This window comes from Lycorma delicatula, chromosome 6 (genome assembly GCF_047948215.1).
Source record: "Lycorma delicatula isolate Av1 chromosome 6, ASM4794821v1, whole genome shotgun sequence".
In the NCBI taxonomy this organism is placed as follows: domain Eukaryota; kingdom Metazoa; phylum Arthropoda; class Insecta; order Hemiptera; family Fulgoridae; genus Lycorma; species Lycorma delicatula.
Genome location: NC_134460.1, coordinates 5,895,743 through 5,921,113, shown reverse-complemented (window position 1 = coordinate 5,921,113; position 25,371 = coordinate 5,895,743). Strand labels below are relative to the sequence as shown.

The 25,371-nt window shown below is 31.1% G+C and overlaps 1 protein-coding gene across 1 annotated transcript; it reads right to left on the bottom strand.

Moving 5' to 3' along the window:
- Positions 1-5,712: 5,712 nt before the first annotated feature.
- On the bottom strand, positions 5,713-24,882 carry LOC142326486 (cathepsin B-like). The gene is made up of 7 exons (XM_075369064.1): positions 24,796-24,882; positions 17,383-17,533; positions 14,545-14,748; positions 12,318-12,512; positions 8,821-8,989; positions 7,859-7,975; positions 5,713-5,986 (listed from the first exon to the last, which is right to left on the bottom strand). The coding sequence occupies exons 1-7, from the start codon at positions 24,798-24,800 to the stop codon at positions 5,778-5,780; spliced, it is 1,050 nt and encodes a 349-aa protein (XP_075225179.1). The 5' UTR covers positions 24,801-24,882; the 3' UTR covers positions 5,713-5,777.
- Between the last annotated feature and the right edge of the window lie 489 nt (positions 24,883-25,371).

Here is a 25,371-nt window from a genome sequence, read left to right as displayed (position 1 = left end):
ACCGTCCACGGGAATGCCCCCAACACCATCTTGGCCACCTCCCCTGGAATTCTATCCGGTCCCGGACTTTTCTTGGGGTTGAGCGCTGCCGCTGCTTCCTCCAGCTCCTGAAGCGAGATTCGCCTTGGCTCTCCTATTGGCGTCGTCTGCCACTCGACGGCCGGTAGTCTGGGGAAGAGTGATTCCACTATTCCGTTGATTTGATCTCCTGGGATGACTGATGACTGGCAACATAATGTTATGTCAGAGTAAGATCTTCCATCATCGATTGGACAATCTATTATCATAAAGTTATCAAATCCTCCAAAAGTTTGACTAGATGAACGTGCAATTTTGGGTTATGACATTGCTATGTGTCCAAGCATATGATAGGGCCAGCAAATTTAAAGAACATAAAGCTGTAGAAAATGAGAATCAAAGTAGATATTCAAGCAAAATGACAACATTCTATTGATCTACACATTGAAGAAAATTTGAGCTTAATGGTTGATGGAACTGCTTTGGAAGTGGCCATTTCTTATCACCAAAGTACTTTGGGTTCAAAAAATTTTGTGTGAAGTGGTTTTTAAGACTTTTGGTCCAAAATCAGAAACAGGCTCTACAGGAAATTTGCCAAACTCCTAAATCGATTCTGATGAGAGGGAAATAAACTTTTGAATCAAATAATCACATTTGATGAGACATGGGTGCATCATTACACTCATGATTTGAAATCGGTGAGTATGGAAGAGAGCATACAATCATCTTTTGGTACAGGAAAGGTATAATGCTCATCATTTTTTGCTCAAATATCGCACTGTATTCTACTGCAGCTCTTAGGACAAAATGAAAGCCGCCACAGGAACAAAAGTTGCCATCAGCCAATCAGATATATGATTCTCCTTCAGAACAATGACAGGTCTCATACAGCTGTTAGCAGTAGAATAAACTGAACAAAATTTAATAGGAAATCTTAGAACATCCTCTGTACAATGAGATTTATCTTCCTGATTTCCTTCTGCTTGTGCTGTCGAAAAAGGCTCTCGGAGGACATTGATAACAGAGCAACAACAAAGTAGACGAGTTTGTGTGCAATTGGCTTATGACAGATCTTCAAATTCTTATCAAGAAGAAATTCACAAACTCCCCATATATTTGGAAAAATGTGTAGAACTTCAGGGAGACTATCTAAAAAAGCAATAAATACATTTTGTGGTTTTATTCCATATTAATAAATGTCAAAAACAAAAATCCAGTTTCTATTTGTCTGACCCCCTCATACACTTTTATGACTTAATTAAATTATTTTAAAAATAAATGTGAACCAGTTTTTGATCTGCAACTGGGAATGTCATCAATTAAATTTTACTCATAACCCAAAGTTCACTAACTTATTGATTCTAGTTGTTATTTGTCATGTGACACTAATAGCACAGTACAAGAGTTCAACTGACCATGATATTCTAACCGAAAAACTGAGGATGCACTGAATTACAGCAAAATTGTGCCTAGGCTGATGTAAACTGACATTGAAACTTTGAATGTGCCAATTACAAATTCAGATCTTTTAAGTGCTGCTATGAGACGATGAATATGATGTTTCCTGCAGTTATTAAGAAAAAGGCTGTGCGAAGCTGGGTTTTCGCCATGGAAAAATTTTAATTGAAAAAGGGTGCCGCAACTTGTAAAAGTTTGGAAACGACTGGTTTATGAGATTGTTGGTGGCTTGAGTGAGTGCTACCGATGCAATGTTCCAGCTCAGCAGGGTCATTTTCTGCACAGGCATGCGGACTGGGGGAAGTTTGTTGATTTTCTTTCGGCCAGGCTTCAAGTTCTTGATTGGAGTCTGGAGGACCTGGCAGAGAGTTTGTCGGAGGCTTTCATTGATGCTGCTGAGCATTTGATTCCTTGTATTTCTGGTCGAATGAGGCTCGCACCATGATGAAATACGGAATTAACACGTCTGAAACAGGCTGCCTGTCATTTATGGGGAGCGTTTTTGCACGAGGGCGATCCGGAACGGTGGGCAGTCCTAGTTCTGAAGTATAGATATCGGAGATCTCATTGTTTCCATAAGGTCGCACGGCTAAAGTGATTCTTGGCGTACCTTTGTTAGTGAACAGAGGAACAACGATCCCTGGGGTGTTGTGTAAATCCCTGTTTAGGACACAAACGTAGAAAGTATGTTATTCTGTCTGCTCTCTCGACCCAAAAATGTGTCTGAAATCTTACACAGGTTACTCAGTGATTTACTGCCTGATGACAACGAAGTTGGGAAGACCGCTTACCATCTGCAGGTAAGGCGTGAGGTTGCTCTTTTCACGTAGATGCATTGTGTGTGGAGATTGCTGAGGCCGAAGTGGATCAGGCTGTTTGTAGTTTAGGCAAGGGTAAGGCCCCGGACGTTAATGGAATAACGGTGGAGCTCCTTGTTCGCTCGGTAGGGATAAGTGTGTGAACTATCACACGAGTGATCTATAAATTGTTGTTTGACGGGTGCTTCCCTGTATGCTGGAAGAAAGGGATTGTTAAATTGCTGTTTAAAGAAGGCGACAAGAATCCCACTGTTAGTTCATCTTATAGACCTCTGATACTAATGCCGGTTATTGTAAAGTCTCTGAGAAGGTTCTGCATCTTCATATAAATGAGAGGCTGACCACGCGTGGGTTAATGATGGAAAACCAATACCCTGGAACTAGTTTTGTGCTGGAAATGGTACCGAGGACGCCATACTCCATATGATGAGTGTGGTATCAAAGAGTGCGGTAGAATACGTCTTGAGAATTTTTCTGGACATTTCCACTACATTTAATAATCTGAAACCATAGGTTATTAACCCTATAACAGAAGCCGGTTGCAGAAAAGAGCATGTATTGATAGCGAATTGCAATTACTGCAAATCTATTTCAGTCATCTCGATGAGTTGCTCCGCTAGGGCAACCATTAGTTGGTAAGACGCTGTCTAAGGGTTGTTCCCAAGGAAGTGTGTTGGGTCCACTGTTGTGGATGGTTGAGTTTGATTGTCTTCTGCGGCTGAGGTTGCCCAGTGGGTGTCGCGTGGTAGCTTAAGTCGACGACGGACTCCTGCTGGTCGAAGGATGCGGAATGAGGTTGAGCTCAGGACCACTCGTGCGTTCAGGATATTGGAGCTTGGGGTTATCAACACAACATGACGTTCAGCCGTTGATAAGACCAGCATGATGATACTCAAGGGCCGTTTGGCTGTTACGAGGTGGGCCCGCGTTTCGGTGGCAGGACAACGTATTAAATATGTTCAGGCCCAGAAGTACTTTGGGATGGTCTTGGATGAGAAGTTGCAATTCAAGAGGCACCATCTTCAATACATTGCGGAGAAGACCTGCAGAGCCTTCTTCGGAATTCGATGTGTGGACAATCCTGACTAGGGTCTTAATTTTAAGACCATTAGCATCTTGTACAAAGGCGTGTGTGAGGCTATTATGCTATACGCAGCGCCTATTTGGGCATGAAGGCTAAAATTCCAAAGTTATCGGAATATTTTACTGAGGGCTCAAGGACTTATGTTACTCACGGTAATGGGTGGTTACCGAACGATTTCATGAGAGGCAATCTTGGTAATTGCAGATGTGAAACCAATGGATATTCTTGCAATAGAAAGGCAGGAACGTTGTGCTGCTAGAATGTTAGGTGAGTTGACTTCTTAAAAGATCCGGGAGATCGAGCAGCATGGATATGGTTTGTGGCAAGCAAGATGGGATGAGACGGAAGATGGGCGGTGTACGCATGATCTTTTCCCGGATATTAGATGCTTGCAGCGCACCTCCTGGATTTCGCTGAATAAGTATGTTACACAGTTTCTTACAGGACACGGTGGTTTTAGGGGCAAGCTGGTGCCATTCGGCTTGGTGGATGCGAGTTTTTGCCAGCAGTCCGGGTTCTGAATGACGCTTTTCATTGTTGTATGAGTGCACAAAATACTTTGAGAAGCGTACCGAGATGATTTGTCGTCTCGACATTCTAGGGTCGGTAGTTGAAATGCAGCAGAATTGAAGTAACCATGCCGAATGGTAAATAATTGAAGAATTTATGATTTAACTTGCAAAAGGAAGGATAGCGTAGGGGATGTAGAGTCCTGATTGGGCTTCTCTTGCTTCTATTGTGTACTCATTTTTTTGTTGATTTTTATTGTTAATTCTTATATTGTTTTGTTAATGTATTACTTTTATAATTTTCACTTGTTGGTTGGTTTGAGTTGTGTGCCGAACTCACTTTTACCTCCTCGGGTAAGAGATTTCAATTCCTTCATTCAATGTTTAGGAATTCAGTTGTTTAAATGATTATATTTGAGATGAGTTTTGTTACTACGAGTTCATCTTTGTTAGTAGTACAACATTGGGAAAGCCGCAAGCGACATTCCCATCGATGGCATCCTGACCGAGGTGAGACTATAATATGTCAACCGCTGAATTTTCTGAAGATGACCTACTGTAAAGCCCATCTAGGCTAGGCACGGAGGGGATGGCGTGGCGACCGGAAACGTCACATGGTGGGTGTCTTCTCCTACGTGGTCAGGATGTGTTAAACGAAAATCTTGGCTGAATTACGTCAAATCCATTTTCGGACAATATTGTCATCCGTTGTACGGAGAAAACTTTGAACCATGTGTGGATCGGTACATTCACCGCAGCCGATTAGTCTGTAAAGTGGCAGACACCTTGTTGCTATGACAGCTGAGGTGACGAACACATTCGTAAGATCGGTCAGGGAATAGGGCATACTAGACTCACTCATCAATGTCTGATGATGCAAACGGATGCACCCCTTTGTGCTCGCTGCGACTACCAACTGACTTTAGACCACATACTTGTGGATTGTATCTGTTATGTGGAATTGTGTTACAAGCTACCATGTGAACTGTTCTACAGGATAATGAAATGTTGTTTGTTATCTTATGTTTCACAGTTTCTCAGAGCTGTTTGTTTACATTCAAGCGTTTGAATTATTATAGTGAATTTCAGCTATTCATGCCAACTGCCATAAAGCAGATGGTTATTTTTACACTTTGAGATATATAATGTGATATATCTTTGATTATTACAAAAAATATATCATGTCCGGGCAGTAATAACGCAGAAGTGTTTTTCACATAGAAAAAAAAAGCAAGTATAATTTTTGTTTATCCTGCTCATTTAATTTTTACGTCATACTGAGTAATTCTAAAGATTAAAGATTAACTGGATAAAAGACTTAAATTTGTACAGTACCTAGCTGATTGGTACCGCACTATTTGAATATAAAATTCACAAGTACTTCTGTTGATCTCTGATAGGGAATGTTAGAAGAGGGGAAATCTTACATGATACAGGTGTTCTGTAATGAACCAGTGTAAAGCGAATATCAGACAATGGGTTGAATACTAAAAAATTACACGACTTAAAAAATTTAATGTAGCCAAAGCATTATGGAACCAACCACATGCTCTACAAAGATCAGTTGACTGCAAGCTTCCTTAACACATACGTTGTCTAGTAATCTAGTACAGCTAATAGAAATATTATGGTTGCAAAGAGCTAAGATTCACCTTCGTAAATCAAACATCATTGAAGAAGTAGAAAGATAATAAAAAATGGATTGAAGTTTCATTTGAATTCAATTATATACAGTTAATTAACAATTCGTTTTATCAATGAACAAACAGTAATTTCTCACTTACATAACTTATGAAAAGGAAATCTGTTAAAAAAAATTAGACTATTTCTGTTTCATTTTGTAATATATTACACATCTTATAAATTATACATTTTACATAAATTTAACTGTTAAATATCTCCAGTTATTCCAGAAACTACATCTTCTTCAATGCCTAATTCATTTTTACCTCTGAGGAACTTAACAGTGCCTTCATTTCCCCATTCCTTCCCCCACTGATTTGTAATCAACCAATAATCTTTACCATTTTCTTCTCCCCAACCAATTATTCTTATCGCATGTCCACCAAGAATTTTTCCAAAATGGTGTTCATACACACCTGATAAAAAAAAGAAGTTATTTACCACAAACACTTGCTTTCATAAAAAATTGTGTATACATATAACAAAGAAAACTTAACATACAGAAAAAATTTCAGCAAAAATTACACACTAGAACATTGAAAACAGTCAGAACTTGCTAATACTAACTACTACATATAACTGGCAGCATAGAGCTTTGAAAACAGATATTATTGTTTGTAAGTTTAAACCAGTCTTTAAAATGAGGATTGCATATTCAATCAAAAGCTCAAAAGATGAACTACGTTTAACTTTACAAAGTGAAATAAAATCTGTTTGAAAATGCCATGGAGATTTCATTCATTTCATCTCCTTAATTTTCTAATTTGGCAGATTTTAGGTTTCCTATAGTTGGAATAAAATTCTAAATTGTGTTATTGTAATATGTTTTTATTTAATACCAATTAACATTAAAATAAATAATTTCTATATTGATAAAATAATAACAATGACAAGACATAAGGGATTATGTAATAAAACATCACAGTTAGATTCACAGTCACTTAAAGGAGATGAGCAATATTTTATGGCGATATGTTGCATGTAACTAGAAAGAGATATGATACATATAAGGTAATACTTTATGGACCTTGATGATAATTATTTTTTTGTTTATTTTTCTATTATTAACCTTGCATATGCAACGCATGTATATTAATGAGCAGGTAAAATAAATGAATTAATAGATGAAATGATATCAGATCCTTCTCAGGATCTATGCAGCTATTCATTTGGAATATGCAGCATATTCAAATAAGCAACTCTTGTTATTCTTGCTTCAGTAAAAAAAACCAGTCCATAAGCTTGTCATCGGGATATAGCACAGAAAATGTTTAATTTTGGGTAATCTCTTTACATTGTAGGAATTCATGGGAATTTTTTGATTCCCAGATACACACACATATGATATGTGCTAACTTTTCCACTAAGATGAAATGTTGATTCAACACTAAACAGAATAATCTTTATGCTGCAAGATTTTGATCATAAAGTCAGCATGCACAGTGTATTCAGTAGGTCTCAAATCCTACATGTAATAGGAATAAACGATATGGACACATGTGTAAGAGTTTCTTAAAACATTCAACACTAACATCACCAACATTGCTAGTTTGCTGGCTTTTTTAACAAATTTTCTAGGACTACGCAGGAAAAACTCCCTGATGAAAATGTTGAACAATGTTCATGGAAAATTGAATCAGGTCATCACACACTCTTAGATTAACATTTAGCAAACAGCAAAACGCAGAAGACTTTCTGTTCAATCATCTTTCCCAGTGCTACCAAGCAGAAAGATAGGAAATCAATCTACAAACATGCACACAATAAAATAAAACTGTTTCTATTCTTTTTGATTCTAGCCTTAAATCAATGCTGTACATCTCATCCAAGAGATATTATAACAAATTAAAATCCTGATACTTTATTTTTTATACTCTGTACGCTGACATGCATTCTAAAGATTAAATGATGGTGTTTAGATGATGAAGTTAAATTACTGAATGGGTAGATCTTAATGAGACCACATTCCAGTGAGGAATAAAAACATCAATCTAATAAGTCAATTACTAATTCATAAAATAAAGATTATATCAATTATTTAAAAACATAATAGTACAATAATTATTTATATTTAGAATAATCAAACATAGCACAATTTAAAGATATCAGTCAGAAAAATTTAATAAGTTGTGAATCAAATGACTACAAATAAACTGGTCAATTCATAATTACATGAAAGATGTGAATATTGTAAATACAAAAAAACTAATTTTCTCAGATAAAAACCGATAAATCTCAACACGGTAGTACTAGAGTAAAAGAAAAGAAATGATACATTTAATACCTACCAGATTTGTATGTCATGAAATCTGCATAAACATCAAAATCAGCAACGACTGGTCCATAAGTCATTATATTCAGTTGTATTTGTGTAATATTTTGAGGTACTCCAAAAACTTGTTTTGCTGAAACAATCAATTAAAAGGTTTGACTGATATAATTTTAATTTAAAAGAAATTGTTTCATTTAATAAAAAAAAAACATTTAAATTAATTTACATGAAATTCTTTTCTCTGATGATGATAATAAGACAACTCTGATTAACCCAAGTGAAATGTTACAGTGATTGCAGGTCATATCTAAATTTTCAGCATTAATCATATTTACTGATATTAAATTTTGTTATAATGTTCAGTGTATCAAGTAGATTTTAACTCCATTATTGTGTTTTAAGTTTAATTTATAAAAAGCTCATTAATCAGAGAAGTATACACAGCGAGTAATATTATAGGAAATAAATTTTAGATGAAAAAATAAGTACTCAGGGTGAGACAAAACATGAAAATGACTGCCAGTGTGTAATAAAATTCCAAAATTAACTTTTGATGCATGCTGCAACTTATCTTTCAGATATGTTAAAGATGCTTCAACAATATTATTGTGCAAATACATTTCCAATTTTTCAAAAGAGCATAATGTGTAATATTCAGGTTGAAAGCACAATGTATAACTGAAACTTCTACAGCTATGGATTCAGTTTTGAGGTTTATTAAAAACAATTAAATATTTCAAAATCCAGTTTAAATACTGAATGCAAGTGATTGGATGCTTTTTACCATAATGCTTTAACGTTTAACAATTTTTTAATATAAATACTGCAATAATAATTTCAGGAACTGCAACAATTCTTGGAGCATATTATGAATTGAAACAGAATATCTTTCTTCTTGATTAGTAGTAATAAATTTCTTGATGTTAATACAGCATATTCTAATTAAATAGCGAAATTATTTAACTAATATTAACATACCTTTATGCAAATCTTTTGTGTAACTTTTATGATAGCGATGATTATAACATTTTGACTGGCATTTTGGCGTTTTGACGTAATCAGTAGAAGGACATTGTTCTGGATGTGAATTGTCATCACTATCTGCTGTTCTATTAATGCACGGTTTCACAAGGTATGGTTGACAACCCTTAATTAAAGAAAAGCAAAATTTATGATTAATTCTTTATTTACCAGTTAGCTTTATAGATAAAGCTTTATCATAAAAAATAATGATTTATCTGCAGTTAAAAATATATCTATCTATAGGTTAAAAGCAGTTAATATTAATTTGTCAATATATACTAAAATTGTTTCATAACTGCTTTAAAATAGGCATTATCTATAATACCAATGATGAAGAGGAGCTACAGCTCTGATAAGATCTTCCACATTTTATACTATAAATAGTACTAAAAGTAAGCTTTTTTAAATATGATTTAGAAAGAATGTTAATGCACCTTTTCATCAATGATTTAAATATATAATTCATCACTTTTTGTCTCATTTCATCACTCTTAATCTATTTTTATCTGTTTTCAAATTTATATATATTTTTATTTTTTTATTTATTTATTTTTTTTTTTATAAAGTATATAATATTCAAGATTTTTTCTATTTAATTTTTAGTTTCAGCAAAAAGAACATGGCAAATATTAACAATTTTTATCTCCTTTGATTGTTGATTCCATTATTCAAAATATTTCTTCAAATCCTTTGTTAATATATGTCTTATATATACAATATATGTCTTGTATAATATATTGTACACCTTATGTCTTAAATAATATATATCTTATGTACAATATATATATATGTCTTATTCATTCATTCATCTTATTCATTCTTATATATCCTTTGTTCAAAATAATATGAATGTCCTACATACTTGACCCTCCTTCCTTCATTAGAGTTTACCTTTCAGATCTTTTGTTAGTCACAGATACACAATTACAGTACACAGAACAATATTCATAAATTATTCTTATTACATTAAGCGGTTGTCCTTTTGTTAATTTCGAAGACTATGTGTATGTATGTGAGTGCATATTATAATATATATATATATATATATATATATATATATATATATATATATATATATTATTATATATAAAGATTTTTTAAAGTTTTTTAAAATCTATTTTTATTTTAAACAAACAATTTTACAAAATGTAAAAAGCTAATAGAGTTATTGTATAAATTGTAAACAGTTTAATAATTTATAAAAGATATCACTGAGGATGGGCTTAGGTCTGAAAGCGTTTTGATGAAGTAAAAATTTAAAGGTAAGAGTGATTCTTTAATTCTGTGCTTTGCGGAGGCTTAAAGAATATTATATTGTATATAGAGATATACAGAGGAAGAAAAAATGGACTATACAAAACTTAACCTAAATAAATTAATATATCTATATAAAAAAATGTAAATGTTCATTTGTTCAAAATCTTAAATCTCCAAACATTCTTCACCGACTGCTTTATACTATTTATACTATACTATTTATACTATTTAGTATACTTACTATTTATATACCTAAGATGTCACACCTGTGACAGGTAAAACATGCTTTTTTTGAAAAACAGTGCTATCTGTTGGATGTAAAAGCAACAGCTTTTACATCCAACATTTTATAGCATGTGTTCATGCTATACTAAATATATTATAATTCCATTTCATTGTTTCCAACATATATGTAGGCTATAGACTAAAAGCTACTGGACCAATTTACACGCAGGGAAAAAGGGAGAAAAGGAAAAATCAGAAAAGGTAAAAGGGAAAAATGTAAAAAGGGAAGAGCGGGGAAATGGAAAAAATAAAAAAGGGAAAACAGGAAATAGAAAGGAGGAAGGAGAAAAAAGAAAAAGGAAAGGGGCAAAAGAGGAAGGGAAAATGGGAAATAAGGGAAAGAGAAATGGGGAAAGGAAAGGGAAATGGGGAAAAGGAACATGTTAAAATGAAAATAGTAAAAAGGGAAATGGGTACAGGGGAAAAGGGAAGGGGGAATGGAAAGGGGAAAGAACAAAAAGGGAAAGGTTAAGTTTTGTGAAGTTCCATAATGTTCATTTTGTTAATGTTTTATCAAACTTTCAATTGTGTTCATTTAATCTATAAATATATATATATATATACATACTGAAATCTAGCAATAGTGAAGCATTGCCGGGTTGCTATATATATATATATATATATATATATATAAAACTGTAGAAAATATTTAATGTAAAATATATATATATTTAGTGAAATTAACAAGTTTTCAACATATTTTCTGGCTACATTTAGGCACTTGTTCCAATTTTCTATGAGCTTTTTTATTCCAGTAATAAAGAATTGTTCACCTTTTTGTCTGAGCCATTCTTGTACCATTCTCTTGAACTGTTCATTGGTGCCATGAAAAAAACTCTAGAGGACAAAACAAAAAAAAATCTTTTGGTTTGAGATTGGGACTGTAATGTGGAAGTCATATCATCCCAACCCAATTTCTGAATAACTTTCAGTGTCTTTTGAGCGGTATTTTGGTGGGCATCATCACGTGGAAGAATTATGCCTATTGAGAGAGAATCAGTACATCTCCTCTTTATTACTCGTTTTACTTTACTTTTAGCATGTAACAATTGTACTCCCTGTTGGTTGTATTGTTCTTCCAAATCACTAAAACAAATTTCAGTGATTGGGTCGCTTTAGTCCAAATCACTGTTAACATACCTTTACTGAATATTATGTGTTTAGTAATATATGCGCTTGGATTCCTGCTCATAATGATGAATCTAAGTTTTATCACAAGTTATTATGTGGATCTAAATAAGCATTATATCCTCTGCTGACAATCGTTAAAATTTAAGTTCCATACAAATTTGAATTTGGGTATCTTTATGATCTTGAGTCAACTGCTGTGGAACCCACCTTAAACAAATTTTGCTTATTTAGCTTATTGGGGATAATAGAATAAACGTGCCAATACTTGCACTACAAATTTCAATAATTTCCCAAATTTTAATGCGTCTCTTTGCGAATAGATTAATAATGCAATGCGATTTTGCAAAGTCAAAACTTGCATTGGTTTTCTGCTCCAATGAAAATCAGTGATACTTGTTCTATCCTATTTAAACTATTCAACCCACTTATAAAACAGTTAGTAGAATTTTAAGTTTATTAAAAACTTCAAAGCATATAAAAATGTTGTAGATTTTAACTGGATCTTAAATGAAACATAAACATCATTATATCTTCAAAAGCTCCTGGGGAAAAATAATTCATCAAGCAAAATATACTTTTATATTGTATAAAACCACATTTTTCCACAAATTTTTTGTCCCAAGAGTTTCAGTATACCCTCATTTTACCATTGGAGCACAAATCAATGTGAAACTTCTCACCAGCTGTAATTAAAAAAAAACACATACCCACACACATACACCTCCACCCCCATACATATATGTATATATATATATATATATAAAGAAGAAATTACTAACGTCATTTGAATGATAATCCCCTCCAGTAACTGCGCCATGTTCAACAAAGTAATTCCATGCTGCATATGGCAAACCACCATGACATCCATTTATCTCACTGCATGATATTATCTGTTGAGCTGATACATCTGAGTTAAACTTCCCCTTAGATGAAATACATAGTCTATCAGACATTGTAGTAGCTGATGATACAGCCTGAAATGTTAAAAAATAAAATGTTCTGATTTTCCAGTGTAAATGAACAATTTTTTAAAAACCCAGCTTGAATTCTATAACTTTCCTGGCTAGATTGGTTATGTTATGCAATTCATTTTTTCAATTCATTCATTTTAAGCTTTATTTTTCAGCTTTACGATATTAAAAAATACAAAGATAATAGCCACAACTCTAAATAAATAAAGTTGTAATTTTCTAGGAAGAGGGTGAAAATAGAAAAATTGAAAATAGAAAGAAATACTAAAGAGTAAGGTTTGTCAAACAAATTAAGATTTAAATGCAGTGGATAAATTCTGAGATTGATTTACATTTAAAATAAATTTAAAAAAAAATATTTTTTTTTTTGCTATCACAGACCATTGTAGTGGGATGGGAAAATATTTTATTGTGGTTTGAAGACCTACTGATATAGACAATATAGGTGCAAAAAATTCCCATTAACAGCTTTTATGAAGCAAGATATAGCTGAAAAAATATGTATGTATGAGAGTATATATAAAGTCATTTTTTGGAGAGGGGGTGAATATTAAATAAAAAATTTTGGTAATTTAGTTTGTTGATAAAAAAAATACTTACATACAAAACTTTTTTTTTCTTTTTTTTATTACGACTGGAGAGTCTTTTGGTGCACAATTGCTAATGTACTCAGTCTAGATCAATTGGTTTTTGATTTTATTTCTGGCAAGGATATGTCATTTTTCAGCTACCATTTCATCTGTTTTATATTTCTCATTAAAATAATTTTATAACAGTATATTTGTGGTCATAAAAATAAAATAATATTATATAATCTGTGTTCAACAATTTGAGCATATGGATATTTTTTCTATGTTTTATACATTCATGGTTTCTCAAACTTAACAATGTGTGGGTGCACGCGCGCACTCATTCACAAAATACAAAGTTGTTCAACGTTTTATGTAACCTATTATTTTCAATAAGGCATTAAAAATTCTTGTTGAATTGTGTATTTGTTACCATAAATATTGTTACCCAGCACACAATATTTCAAGGATTTCTTTGCAATTCTTACAGCTGTATTGAAAGATTCTTACTTGCAGACTGCTTTATGTATGAAAGTCTGGTAACAATTATTAATCAATATTATATTGTTTAATTATAGACAATCTAACACAGGCGTCTAACATGAAATAATTCAGTATGACAATGTAAATGTTATGAAAAATATTTTTCAGTAACAGAGCAGTTAAAAACAATGGGATCATCTAAAAATTAATTATTTATTTAAAAGGAATGAAACTGTTAACTGTAATTAACAGGTAACAGTTTTAAAGGAGTATAATTAAAATAATTCCACTCTTTTTTTTTACAATTTTTTCCTTTGACACAACTTCAGTTACCAGATTAATTAAACCCAATGTCTTATACATGTCCTAAAAGCCAAATTAATCTGTTTACAAGATTCTGCCAAAAATTTCTCTCCTTACCTTAAGATCTTTTTAATTCAAATTTTATAAACCCACCTTATTTTTCAATTTTCCTGCAACACAGTTGAAAGGCTAATATTTTCCTTTTTGTTTTCATTACCATAAAGCATTACGTGACACAATATTTTTAAGTTTTTCTTTGTAATTTTTTCACCTATATTGTTTTCAGACTGCTTTTTACATGAAATCCTAGTAATAATTGTTATTCAACATCATACCTATATTTAATATCATACTGAACTAAACACAACTAATCTAACTTGAATTAGTTCAATATGAAAGCAGAGATTTTAGTTAAACAAAACTTTACAATAATGCAACTTGTGAAAAACAATTGGATAATTTAAAAAATAATAATTCTTTAAAAAAGATGACACTATTAACTGCTGCCTAATAATGAACTATTTTGTTTCTAACAGAACAGTGCCACCTTGGGAAATGTGATTGTGTTAACATAAGTTTTCTTTCGAGTTTAGCTAAATGTGATTGATGAAGGTCTTTTGGTAAAAAAAAGCTTTTAGGAAAATTAGTTACTGTACTATATTTTAAATAATATAACTCACCCAACAAGATCCACAGTGTCCTTGGTTTTTAATTTCTTTAATACTTTTACAGTTAGGCCAGTTCTCACGAGCATCAAACGACTTTGGTATTACAACTGAATTCGGTACATCTATTTCTTTAATAACTGGAGGTCGCTGACGTTTTGTTCCTGCCAATATCTTTAAATCTGAAAATTTAGTTCCTGGAGGAAAATTATAGCCAGCCTATGAATAAAAAGAAACCATACAACTGATTTTAATTATTATTAATACAGTCAATAAAATTTAATAACAAAAATGGTACACTTCTTTAAAGGAACTTGTCATAATATCCTAATAATCAAATATGTTTGTTTTTGGGAGTTGTAATAATTTATCTCTAAATATATGCCAATACTAATATAGCAACTATTGCAGGTTAATCCGCCTCTGTAAAAATCTATTGTTCAATTCAAATTAATTATAATATAGCAAACATTGAGTACAGTTTACTTTTAACGTACATTTAATAAAATAAAAACTGCATTTACAATAACCACTAAACTATGATGTGTAAATTAAAGATCCATTTAAACTAAGTTGTACTGTATGTATTTTTTCCATAGAGCCTTTCTTCTTCCTGTTTAGCCTCCGGTAATTACTGTTCAGATAATACTTCAGAGGATGAATGAGTATGATATGTATGAATGTAAATGAAATGTAGTCTTGTATAGTCTCAGTTCGACCATTCCTGAAGTGTGTGGTTAATTGAAACCCAACCACCAAAGGACACCGGTTTCCATATAACCTTTTCCTGCATAATACCAGTTTCCTGTACAATTGGTTTTTGAATAATATCAATTATTCTATCTTTTACTAGAATATTGACATTTTGGTTCAACAAAAATCTCAAATGTCATTACTAGTTTTACTTTTTGAAATAGACCAAAATAGGTCTATATTTTTGAAATATAACCAACTAGGGATAAGCCTAAATTTACCATATTAAAAAAAAATTACCAACTGCTTATTATACAAAATCTTATTTTATTTAATATTTAATATGTTACTGATTACACAGATCAGCAATGGAAAAGTTATTTGAAATTAACTGATTCATATAGATTTCTGTGTGCTGGTATCAGGAAAAATAGTCAAAAAAATTCCATCATGTACCACTTTTCACTAAATCAATTTTTTTAATATTCTGAAAAATTGATAGTCAATATATATTATTTATAAAATGTTGAATAAAAAATTAAACCCGTATTAATTTTTTGATATTTTATTATTATTTTCGTTATATGGAATGAATACAAGTAGTGTTCATAATTTTGGTTTGGTACAATAATTTGAGTGACTAATAGATGATGTACTACGATTAATTAGAGCGACTTAATGAGTCATTTTTGTCAAGCTAAGGTGACTCACTCATTCCTATTCCCTTTCACTCTACTGAAATAAAAATAAATCAGTTGCAATTAGAACATTGTGTTGAAAGGTTTTACTAATGTCTAATAGTCTTCTAACCCTTGTATAGTGTTTTAGTTTTGAAGTTATTTTATTTGTGCATTCCTTGTGTTTTTATATTTCAAAATGGCTTCAAGGGGTTGTGTTAATTCACTTAATATCTTCTTTTTAAATTGTGAGGAGTTTATGGTGAAGAAACAGCAAAGAAATATTACAGACTTTATTAAAAAACTGTAATATGCCTATTTTGGGATGAAACTTGGTGACTGGGATAAAACGTGGCACCCTCATACAGTTTCTTCTGCTTGTGTGGAAGAGGTATGCAGATGGACAGAAGGTAAGTAAATGTATTTTCGGTTTGGAGTACCAATGATCTGGAAAGAACCACAAAATCACAGTGATGATTGCTACTTTTGTTCTTGTAATGTACACGGATCCAATCTAAAAAATAAGAAAGAAATTGGGTACCCAAATTGTTATTTGGCAATATGGCCAGTACCTCACGGCCCAGGTGTACCTGTACATAAAAAAAACAACATATGAACACACTATAATAGCCGCACCTAATGTAAACTTATTAATTTAAATAAAAATATTTTTGAATCCACGTACTTGTTATCAGTCATAAAATACTATTATTCGCACAATGTAACACCAAAGTAAACTACTACTAAGCTTGTGATTTTTGATATGTTCAAAAGTGACTTTATTATAAATAAAGAATATTAACAATGTATGGAGAATGTTAAATAGCTATTCAACTGTTAAACATAGAAATATACACCTAACTCAAAACTAGTACTTTTAGTTATGAGACCACCACACCTCTATCCACAAGTAGCTTCTATGGTGGACAAGTAGATCTTTTAAATGAAAAGGGTTGATTGTGACACATCATTATTAAGAACACCAAAAAACAATTGTTTGATGTTAAAATCTTCGGTTATGACAATTTTAACCAAGATTTCAGTCATTTAATATAGAAAGGGCACTAGAAAAGTTTTGTAGTAAGACTTTATTTTTTATAATTTTTCAAACTAATTTCTATTAGTGATCCTTTGATCTCATCCTTTGAATCCAAACTTCAAAGAAACCCTGTCATGTGTTTTCGAGATCTGGACAGTCTCATTGTTCCAAGCCCATAAATCGTAAAATACCGTCCAAATATAATTAAGAAATTTGCTATTATATATTTGGAACTATAAATTAACCACAATCTGTTAAAACATTGAATTTAATATTAAAAATAACGCTGATTAGAAAGTTTGTATTATAATAAACTGTAATCCCATACTGAACCGATTAAAATGTAACAATTTTGATATCATGATACAAGCAAACCTGTGGAAGGAAGCAGCATATAAAAAACAACAAATATAAAAAATTTAATAAATTAACAGCTCAACTCACTGTCCAGGATTGTTGCATCGAGTTAATTTTACCAATAAATTCATCGGTTATTGCATCAAATTTTGAAAGTTCATTATCAATTTCTGAAGGAGCACCATTTCCACTAGCTACAGTAAGCAATACTGCAGCAAACGACAACAAAATGTTTTCCCTGCAACAATTAATAAAAGATAATAATAAAAAAGTCAATTTTTATAGATACGTAATCTTTAGTTCAGAAAATTTTGCTCAATATTAAATTTAAAAATTTAATTCCCATTAAAAAAATCAAAAATACTTTTCAGTTTATTTTTGTAGAATGCTTAAATTCTGCATACATAAAAAATTCAACAACAACTTTAATACTAACAGACAATTTGCTCAGCAAAAAAATAACTATGAATGTATTTTTTAAAAACATTTTCAATTGGTTTATCATCCAAAAAAACAAATACCAAATTTTGGAGGTATTAATTGAAAAATGATGTGTGCATATTTAAGGAATCAAACAAGCGATCAAGTTTATCAGATCAAAGTTATTCAAAGATTCATCAATAGATTTTTTTTTTCAACGGGAGTCTTTTAATTTAATTTCACATAAACCTCTCCGAAGATTCTTTAGTTAGATGAAACCCATGATTACTTTGAAATTATTATATATTAAACAATTCAATTTTAAAATTGTAAAAATTTGCTTTCAACGAACCTTTCAGAGATTATTAGCAGCACTGTATTCAGTGAAGTTATTGGTAATACTGTTATTGTACCAGTCCTAAGAAAGATAGAAAACATAATGGTATAATATGTTTGATCTATGTTTTTTCTTCATTTAATTAAATGTTTTTTTTTTAATTTACTGCGTTTATAAACTTCATTTAATACAATTGTGATCTTAATTTTTATATGCTAAATACAAATGTTACATATAACAGTAAATGTCGTTGTTTGTGTGTGTTTTTTTATGAAGTGATTTGCAAAATTTGATCTGTTGTATGTTGTCCCTATATCTATTCCTTGTTTATGCTGGTGGTATCTAGTAATAAAGCCCTTCTGTATGATCTTACATATTTTATTTAAACCGGTAGTTTTAAAAGTGACACAAAATCTTTTTTCCAAAAATAATGTCAGTATTATATGACGGTGATTTTAATCAGTTCATGAATTTATTTTCCTTCAATTACATTAAATTAATTTAACAGAACTGAATTCAAAAATCTCTTATATCATTATAAAAAATGAATCTGGTTTAAACTTTTATTAGAAATAAGTTTAATAACTAATTATTTTTCTAAGTATATGTAAAAAGATCCTGAAGATCTTTTTATCACTATGATACAATTCTTTCATCAAAGTGGGGAAAGAAAGGTGTTCATACTTAATAAATATGAATCGAAACATATCTAAATGATTTGGTTATTTTTACTTTCCCAGCTATAGTGATATATGCTACTACAGAAGCTGTAGCTATAACAGGAAAGTATACACATGGGTAAAAAAAATCTAAAAACAATTTGTTTTTTTAAGTTTTATGTCTCGAGGATGGATTTAAAAAAATATATTTAAATAAACTGCACTTTATCTACAAATAAAATTTCTATTCCAATACTCCCAAGTCCAAAAAATCTGTTTTTGTCAGACGATAGTGTGTATTATATATGTATATATGCAACCTAAACCGACAATGATTGTTAATGCTTATATGCCTACAAGCACTCATGATGATGATGATGCGGTAGAGTGTGTATACGAAGAAATTGAAAAAGCAATTAAACACATAAAAGGAAATGAAAATTTAATAATAGTTGGAGATTGGAATGCAAGCATTGGAAAAGGCAAAGAAGGAAATATAGTGGGTGAATACGAGCTGGGCAAAAGGAATGAAACAGGGGACTGGCTTATTGAATTTTTTGCACGAAGTATAATTTAGTAACTGCCGACACCCAGTTTAAAAATCATAGTAGAAGATATATACATGGAAAACGCCAGGTGATACTGCAAGGTATAAGATAGATTATATCATGGTTAAGCAAAGATTAAGAAATCAACTCATCGACTGCAAAACTTACCCTGGAGCAGACATTGACAGTGCCCATAATTTAGTGATAATGAAATGTAGATTGGGGTTTAAAAACCTGAAGAAGAGGTGTAAGATGAATTGATGGAATTTAGAGAAACTTGAGGAAGAAGAGGTAAAGAAGATTTTTGAGGAGGACTTTGCAAGGGTTTGAGCAAAAAAAGATAATATAGAAAATGTAGAAAAAGAATGGGAGAATGTTAAAAAGGAAATTCTTAAATCAGCAGAAGCAAACTTAGATGGAACAAACAGAACTGGTAGAAAACCTTGGATTTCAGACGATATATTGCAGCTGATGGATGAAAGTAGAAAATAAAAGAATGCTAGTGATGAAGAAAGTAAAAGGAATTGACAATTCAGAAATACTATAAACAGGAACTGCAAACTAGCGAAAGAAGAGTGGATTAAAGAAAAGTGTTCAGAAGTAGAATGAGAAGTGATCATAGCTAAAATTGACACAGCATACTGGAAAGTTTTGTGATAAATAAATTAAATTCTAATAATGTGTTAAACAAGGAATGTACACAGATTTGTAATACGAAAGGCAAAGTCGATAGGTGAGTGGAATATATTGAAGAGTTATATAGAGGAAATAAATTAGAAAATGGTGTTACAGAGGAAGAAGAGGAAGTCGAAGAGGATGAAAGGGAAGAAACAATACTGAGATCTGAATTTAAGAGAGCATTAAAAGATTTGAATGGCAGAAAGGCCCCTGGAATAGAAAGAATACCTGTAGAATTACTGCGCAGTGCAGGTAAGGAAGCGATTGATAGATTATACAAACTGGTGAGTAATATTTATGAAAAAGGGGAAGTTCCGTCAGACTTCAAAAAGAGTGTTATAGTCATGATACCAAAGAAAGCAGGAGCAGATAAATATGAAGAATACAGAACAATTATGTTAACTAGCCATGTATCAAAAATTTTAACTAGAATTCTGTACAGAAGAATTGAAAGGAGAGTGGAAGAAGTGTTAGGAGAAGACCAATTTGGTTTCAGGAAAAGTATAGGGCAAGGGAAGCAATTTTAGTGCAATTTTAGGGATTAATAGTAGAAGGAAGATTAAAAAAAAACAAACCAACATACTTGGCATTTATAGACCTAGAAAAGGCATTCGATGATGTAGACTGGAATAAAATGTTCAGCATTTTAAAAAAGTTAGTGTTCAAATATAGAGAGAGAAGAACGATTGCTAACATTTACAGGAACCAAACAGCAACAGTAATAATTGAAGAACATAAGAAAAAAGGCGTAATAAGAAAGGAAGTCCAACAAGGATGTTCCCTATAACCGTTACTCCTAATTTTTACATAGAACTTGCATTTAATGATGTTATAGAACAATTTAGATTTGGAGTAAGGTAAAGATAAAGGTGAAAAGAAAAAGATGCTACGATTTGCTGATGATATAGTAATTCTAGCTGAGAGTAAAAAGGATTTAGAAGGAACAATGTACTTCATGGATGAAGTCCTACGCAAGAACTACTGCATGAAAATAAACAAAAACAAAACAAAAGTAATGAAATGTAGTAGAAATAACAAAGATGGACCACTGAATTTAAAAAATGAAGCGGAAAGATTATGGAGGTAGAAGAATTTTGTTATTTGGGAAGTAAAATTACTAAAGATGGACGAAGCAGGAACGATATAAAATGCTGAATAGCACAGGTGAAACGAGCCTTCAGTCAGAAATATAATTTGTTAACATCAAAAATTAATTTAAATGTCAGGAAAATATTTTTGAAGTACATGTTTGGAGTGTAGCTTTATATGGAAGTGAAACTTGGACGATTGGAGTACCTGAGAAGAAAACATTAGAAGCTTTTGAAATGCGGTGCTATAGGAGAATGTTAAAAATCAGATTGGTGGATAAAGTGACAAATGAAGAGGCAAATCGATGAAGAAAGAAGCATTTGGAAAAATATAGTTAAAAGACAGTTACATATTAAGGCATCCTGGAATAGTCACTTTAATATTGGAGCGACAGGTAGAGGGAAAAAATTGTGCAGGCAGGCAACGTTTGGAATATGTAAAACAAATTGTATGGGATGTAGGGAGTAGGGGGTATACTGAAATGAAACGACTAACACTAGATAGGGAATCTTGGGCATCTGCATCAAACCAGTCAAATGACTAAAGACAAAAAAAAATGCACTATGCGCATATGTACTGAACACATGTATGTTGGCCTGCATTTGGTCTTATAATTCTGGACCCTGTTAAATGATCTTCAACTTGATAGGTAGGTATGACCTTGGCGAAGAAAACATATTAAATTTATGGAAAAATTGGAAAAACAGGTGGGCGTGTCTCAATAAAAATAAAATTTCAAATCTTTGCTGGTGCACTTTAGCAAAATATTTTACTTACAAAAGTGGAATTTTTATTTTATCAGAATCACAGATTATCAAAACTTTTTATTTAATATTCACCACCTCTCCAAAAGAATGACTCTACATAGATATTTTCTTTTTTTAGCTACATCTTGCTTTAGAAAAGGAATTAATAAGAGTTTTTAATCAATATTTTACATTTACATCAGTCTACATTTTCTACATTAACAGGCCTTCAAACCACAATCAATTTTTTTGTTCATCCCATTCTAGTGGATTGTGGTAATAAAAGATATTATACGTGTAAAAAATAAAAACAATTAAACAATATCTCTCACCAGGAAGCATTGCTTACTTGGAAAACAGTAAAATAAGATAAAACTGTAGAATAAATAGAACCTACGTTTGTTTATATATTCTCTTTACTAATAAATTCCCCGTAACATGTGTTATATTGTGTAACTCAACCACAAAAGAACTATTTAATCTCAATTTTATTTACACAAAAATAATTTATTTATTTTAATATGAAATGAAGTTGAACCATTAAAACAAACTGAGTACTTACAATTCAAACAAAGCTACATTAGTTTTTCAAAATTTTTTAATGGTATAACACTTACTCATTATGCAAAAGTAAATTAGTGAATGTCATTTAATTCTAAATGAATATATAAATAATTTATATTAAAAATTTCATTTTACAATTTAATATTTTAATTTATAAAATTAATTTATTAATTTTTTTAATAAATATCTATTTATTTAATTAAGAATTTTTAATTTTGTAATTTAATTTAGTTTACATCTACATTCAGCTAATATAATTTTGTTCATAAATAACTAACAAGTGGGTAACGTGGTACACTATTAATAAGAAGTGCTACTTCAGTAAATTAAAAACATGAGCAATAATTTTGAATGTACTCTTGTAAATATATAAATAAATATTATATGAAATAGATAATAATTCAACATTTTATGACTGTAGAAAATTAAATAACGTTATAAGAAAACTTTGGTAACAAGACATTTTCATTAAGACATAATGAATGAAGTACGTCTCGATGAAAGTTTTCATCGATTTGAAAATAAATTGTTTAACATTTAATAATTCAAATTAAAGTTGAAGATAATCTACATTTAAAATGAAAAATAAAAATAAAAATAATACTGTACATTAATTTGATGACGATATGATTTTATTTTCTATTAAAGATTATGATCGTATAGGAAAAACCTGAATGAAAACCCCTTTTTCCAAAATAAATTTATATTGAGATGCCCTAAATTAATATATATGTATGTAATCATCATGTTCACGTACAGAACTGTGAGTGTTACAAGTTATCACTGTTGTATTGAACATTTTTAATAATTGCAATTTCATCTTTTATGTATTTATAAGTATGGTCAGGCTTACTAATAAGTGAAATGGATTCCTCTTTCCTACTTAACTCAACATAATGTACGTCATTCAAAGGCATGCTAAGCCTACTGAAAAATAGGAAATGTTTGCTCTACAAACGGTATTTTCACACTGTTCAGCATCATTCAGACTGAGAATGACTGCATAAAGAACATCATTACCGTCAGAGAAATTAAGCCTAACTTGTGTATGTTGTACTTCACACGTACTATATGCATTACAACCATAAGAAAAAATGGGTCTGGGACAGAGAGTATATAACAACAAATTAATACACCCTTTCTGTCATTAAATAATTAATTACCTACATCGTTTCTTCACAGCAGGGAACTTTTATATTTATAAATTCAGTTCACATATCTTAAATGAAAATGTTCACTAATTTAATAATATAATTTAAGTATAAAAATAAAAAAGAAATGTAGTACAAATAACAAAGATGGACCACTGAATGTGAAAACAGGAGAAAACATTATGGAGGTAGAAGAATTTTGTTATTTGGGAAGTAGAATTACTAAAGATGGACGAAGCAGGAGCGATATAAAATGCCGAATAGCACAAGCTAAACGAGCCTTCAGTAAGAAATATAATTTGTTTACATCAAAAATTAATTTAAATGTCAGGAAAAGATTTTTGAAAGTGTATGTTTGGAGTGTCGCTTTATATGGAAGTGAAACTTGGACGATCGGAGTATCTGAGAAGAAAAGATTAGAAGCTTTTGAAATTTGGTGCTATAGGAGAATGTTAAAAATCAGACGTGTAGATAAAGTGACAAATGAAGAGGTATTGCGCCAACAGATGAAGAAAGAAGTATTTGTAAAAATATAGTTAAAAGAAGAGACAGACTTATAGGCCACATACTAAGGCATCCTGGAATAGTCGCTTTAATATTGGAAGGACAGGTAGAAGGAAAAAATTGTGTAGGCAGGCCACATTTGGAATATGTAAAACAAATTGTTAGGGATGTAGGATGTAGAGGGTATACTGAAATGAAATGACTAGCATAGGGAATCTTGGAGAGCTGCATCAAACCAGTCATATGACTGAAGACAAAAAAAAAATAAAAATAACTCTGTAATACCTGTAATGGCGTGTACCAAGCGGAGGGACAACGCCCTTTTAAAAAATTAATTTTACATTTAGAATTTTCAAAGATTTATTTTTTTATTTTGATAATGAATTTATATCTTTGTTAATTTTTGTTTGTTAACTATTTTATTTTAATTCTAAGAAATAAGAATGTAATGTAAAAGAGGATATCTTTATGATCTGAACAAATCAATTGTAATTTTACAATAACATTTTCAACTTTAATTGTGTAAAATTGTATGTTTATAAAAATAACTTTTTATAGAATACTAAAGGAAATATACAGATGGAAAATTCTGCCTAATAAATTAATTTACATTTTTTCTGAAACAAGTTAAGTAGAAATCTAAAATAAACTACATAAATTTATTAGAATTCAAAATTACAAAAGAAGGTAGGATGAGTAACAATAGATTAATTTAATGTAAATTTAATAAATAACAGGGCCACATTTAAAATATAGCCGGGTGGTAAATATTAACCTAATATATTGATAATTCTGAAAGCTTACCACATTATAGATTGCTGTTCCTTTTAAGACAACTAGAATTATACATTTAGAAATATATATATATATATATATAGGTTAATATGAAAATACCACACTTGAAATATTAATAAGTACTTAAAAATGACAAAAACAAGTAGCAGTATGTAATATATGTTTTAGTTTAGATAAAAACAACAATAATTAGATAAAAAAGCTGACAACACAGTTGCAGGACTTTCCCGTCACGCGGCTTTTTTTGTGATCCACAACTTACATACACACACAAAACTTAATTTTAAATATTTATCATTTTATTTAAAACATTTCTTGATATTTAATTTAATCATTCTAATTAAAGTACGCACGTAGACAGTATTTCATTTGCACGGGTGTGGCGGTACTAACGGCCACTTCCAAATACTTTTTTTTGCGCTTCTTGTGGTGAAAGGGGTACTATTGATGCAGTATACACACACTTAGCCACTAGTTTCTTGAGAGCATTTTATGATGATAATGATATAAGCTTTACTAACTATTATTGTACAAAAAATTCTTTGACAGCTATAACATAGCAACAAACTTCACACATTTTATAAC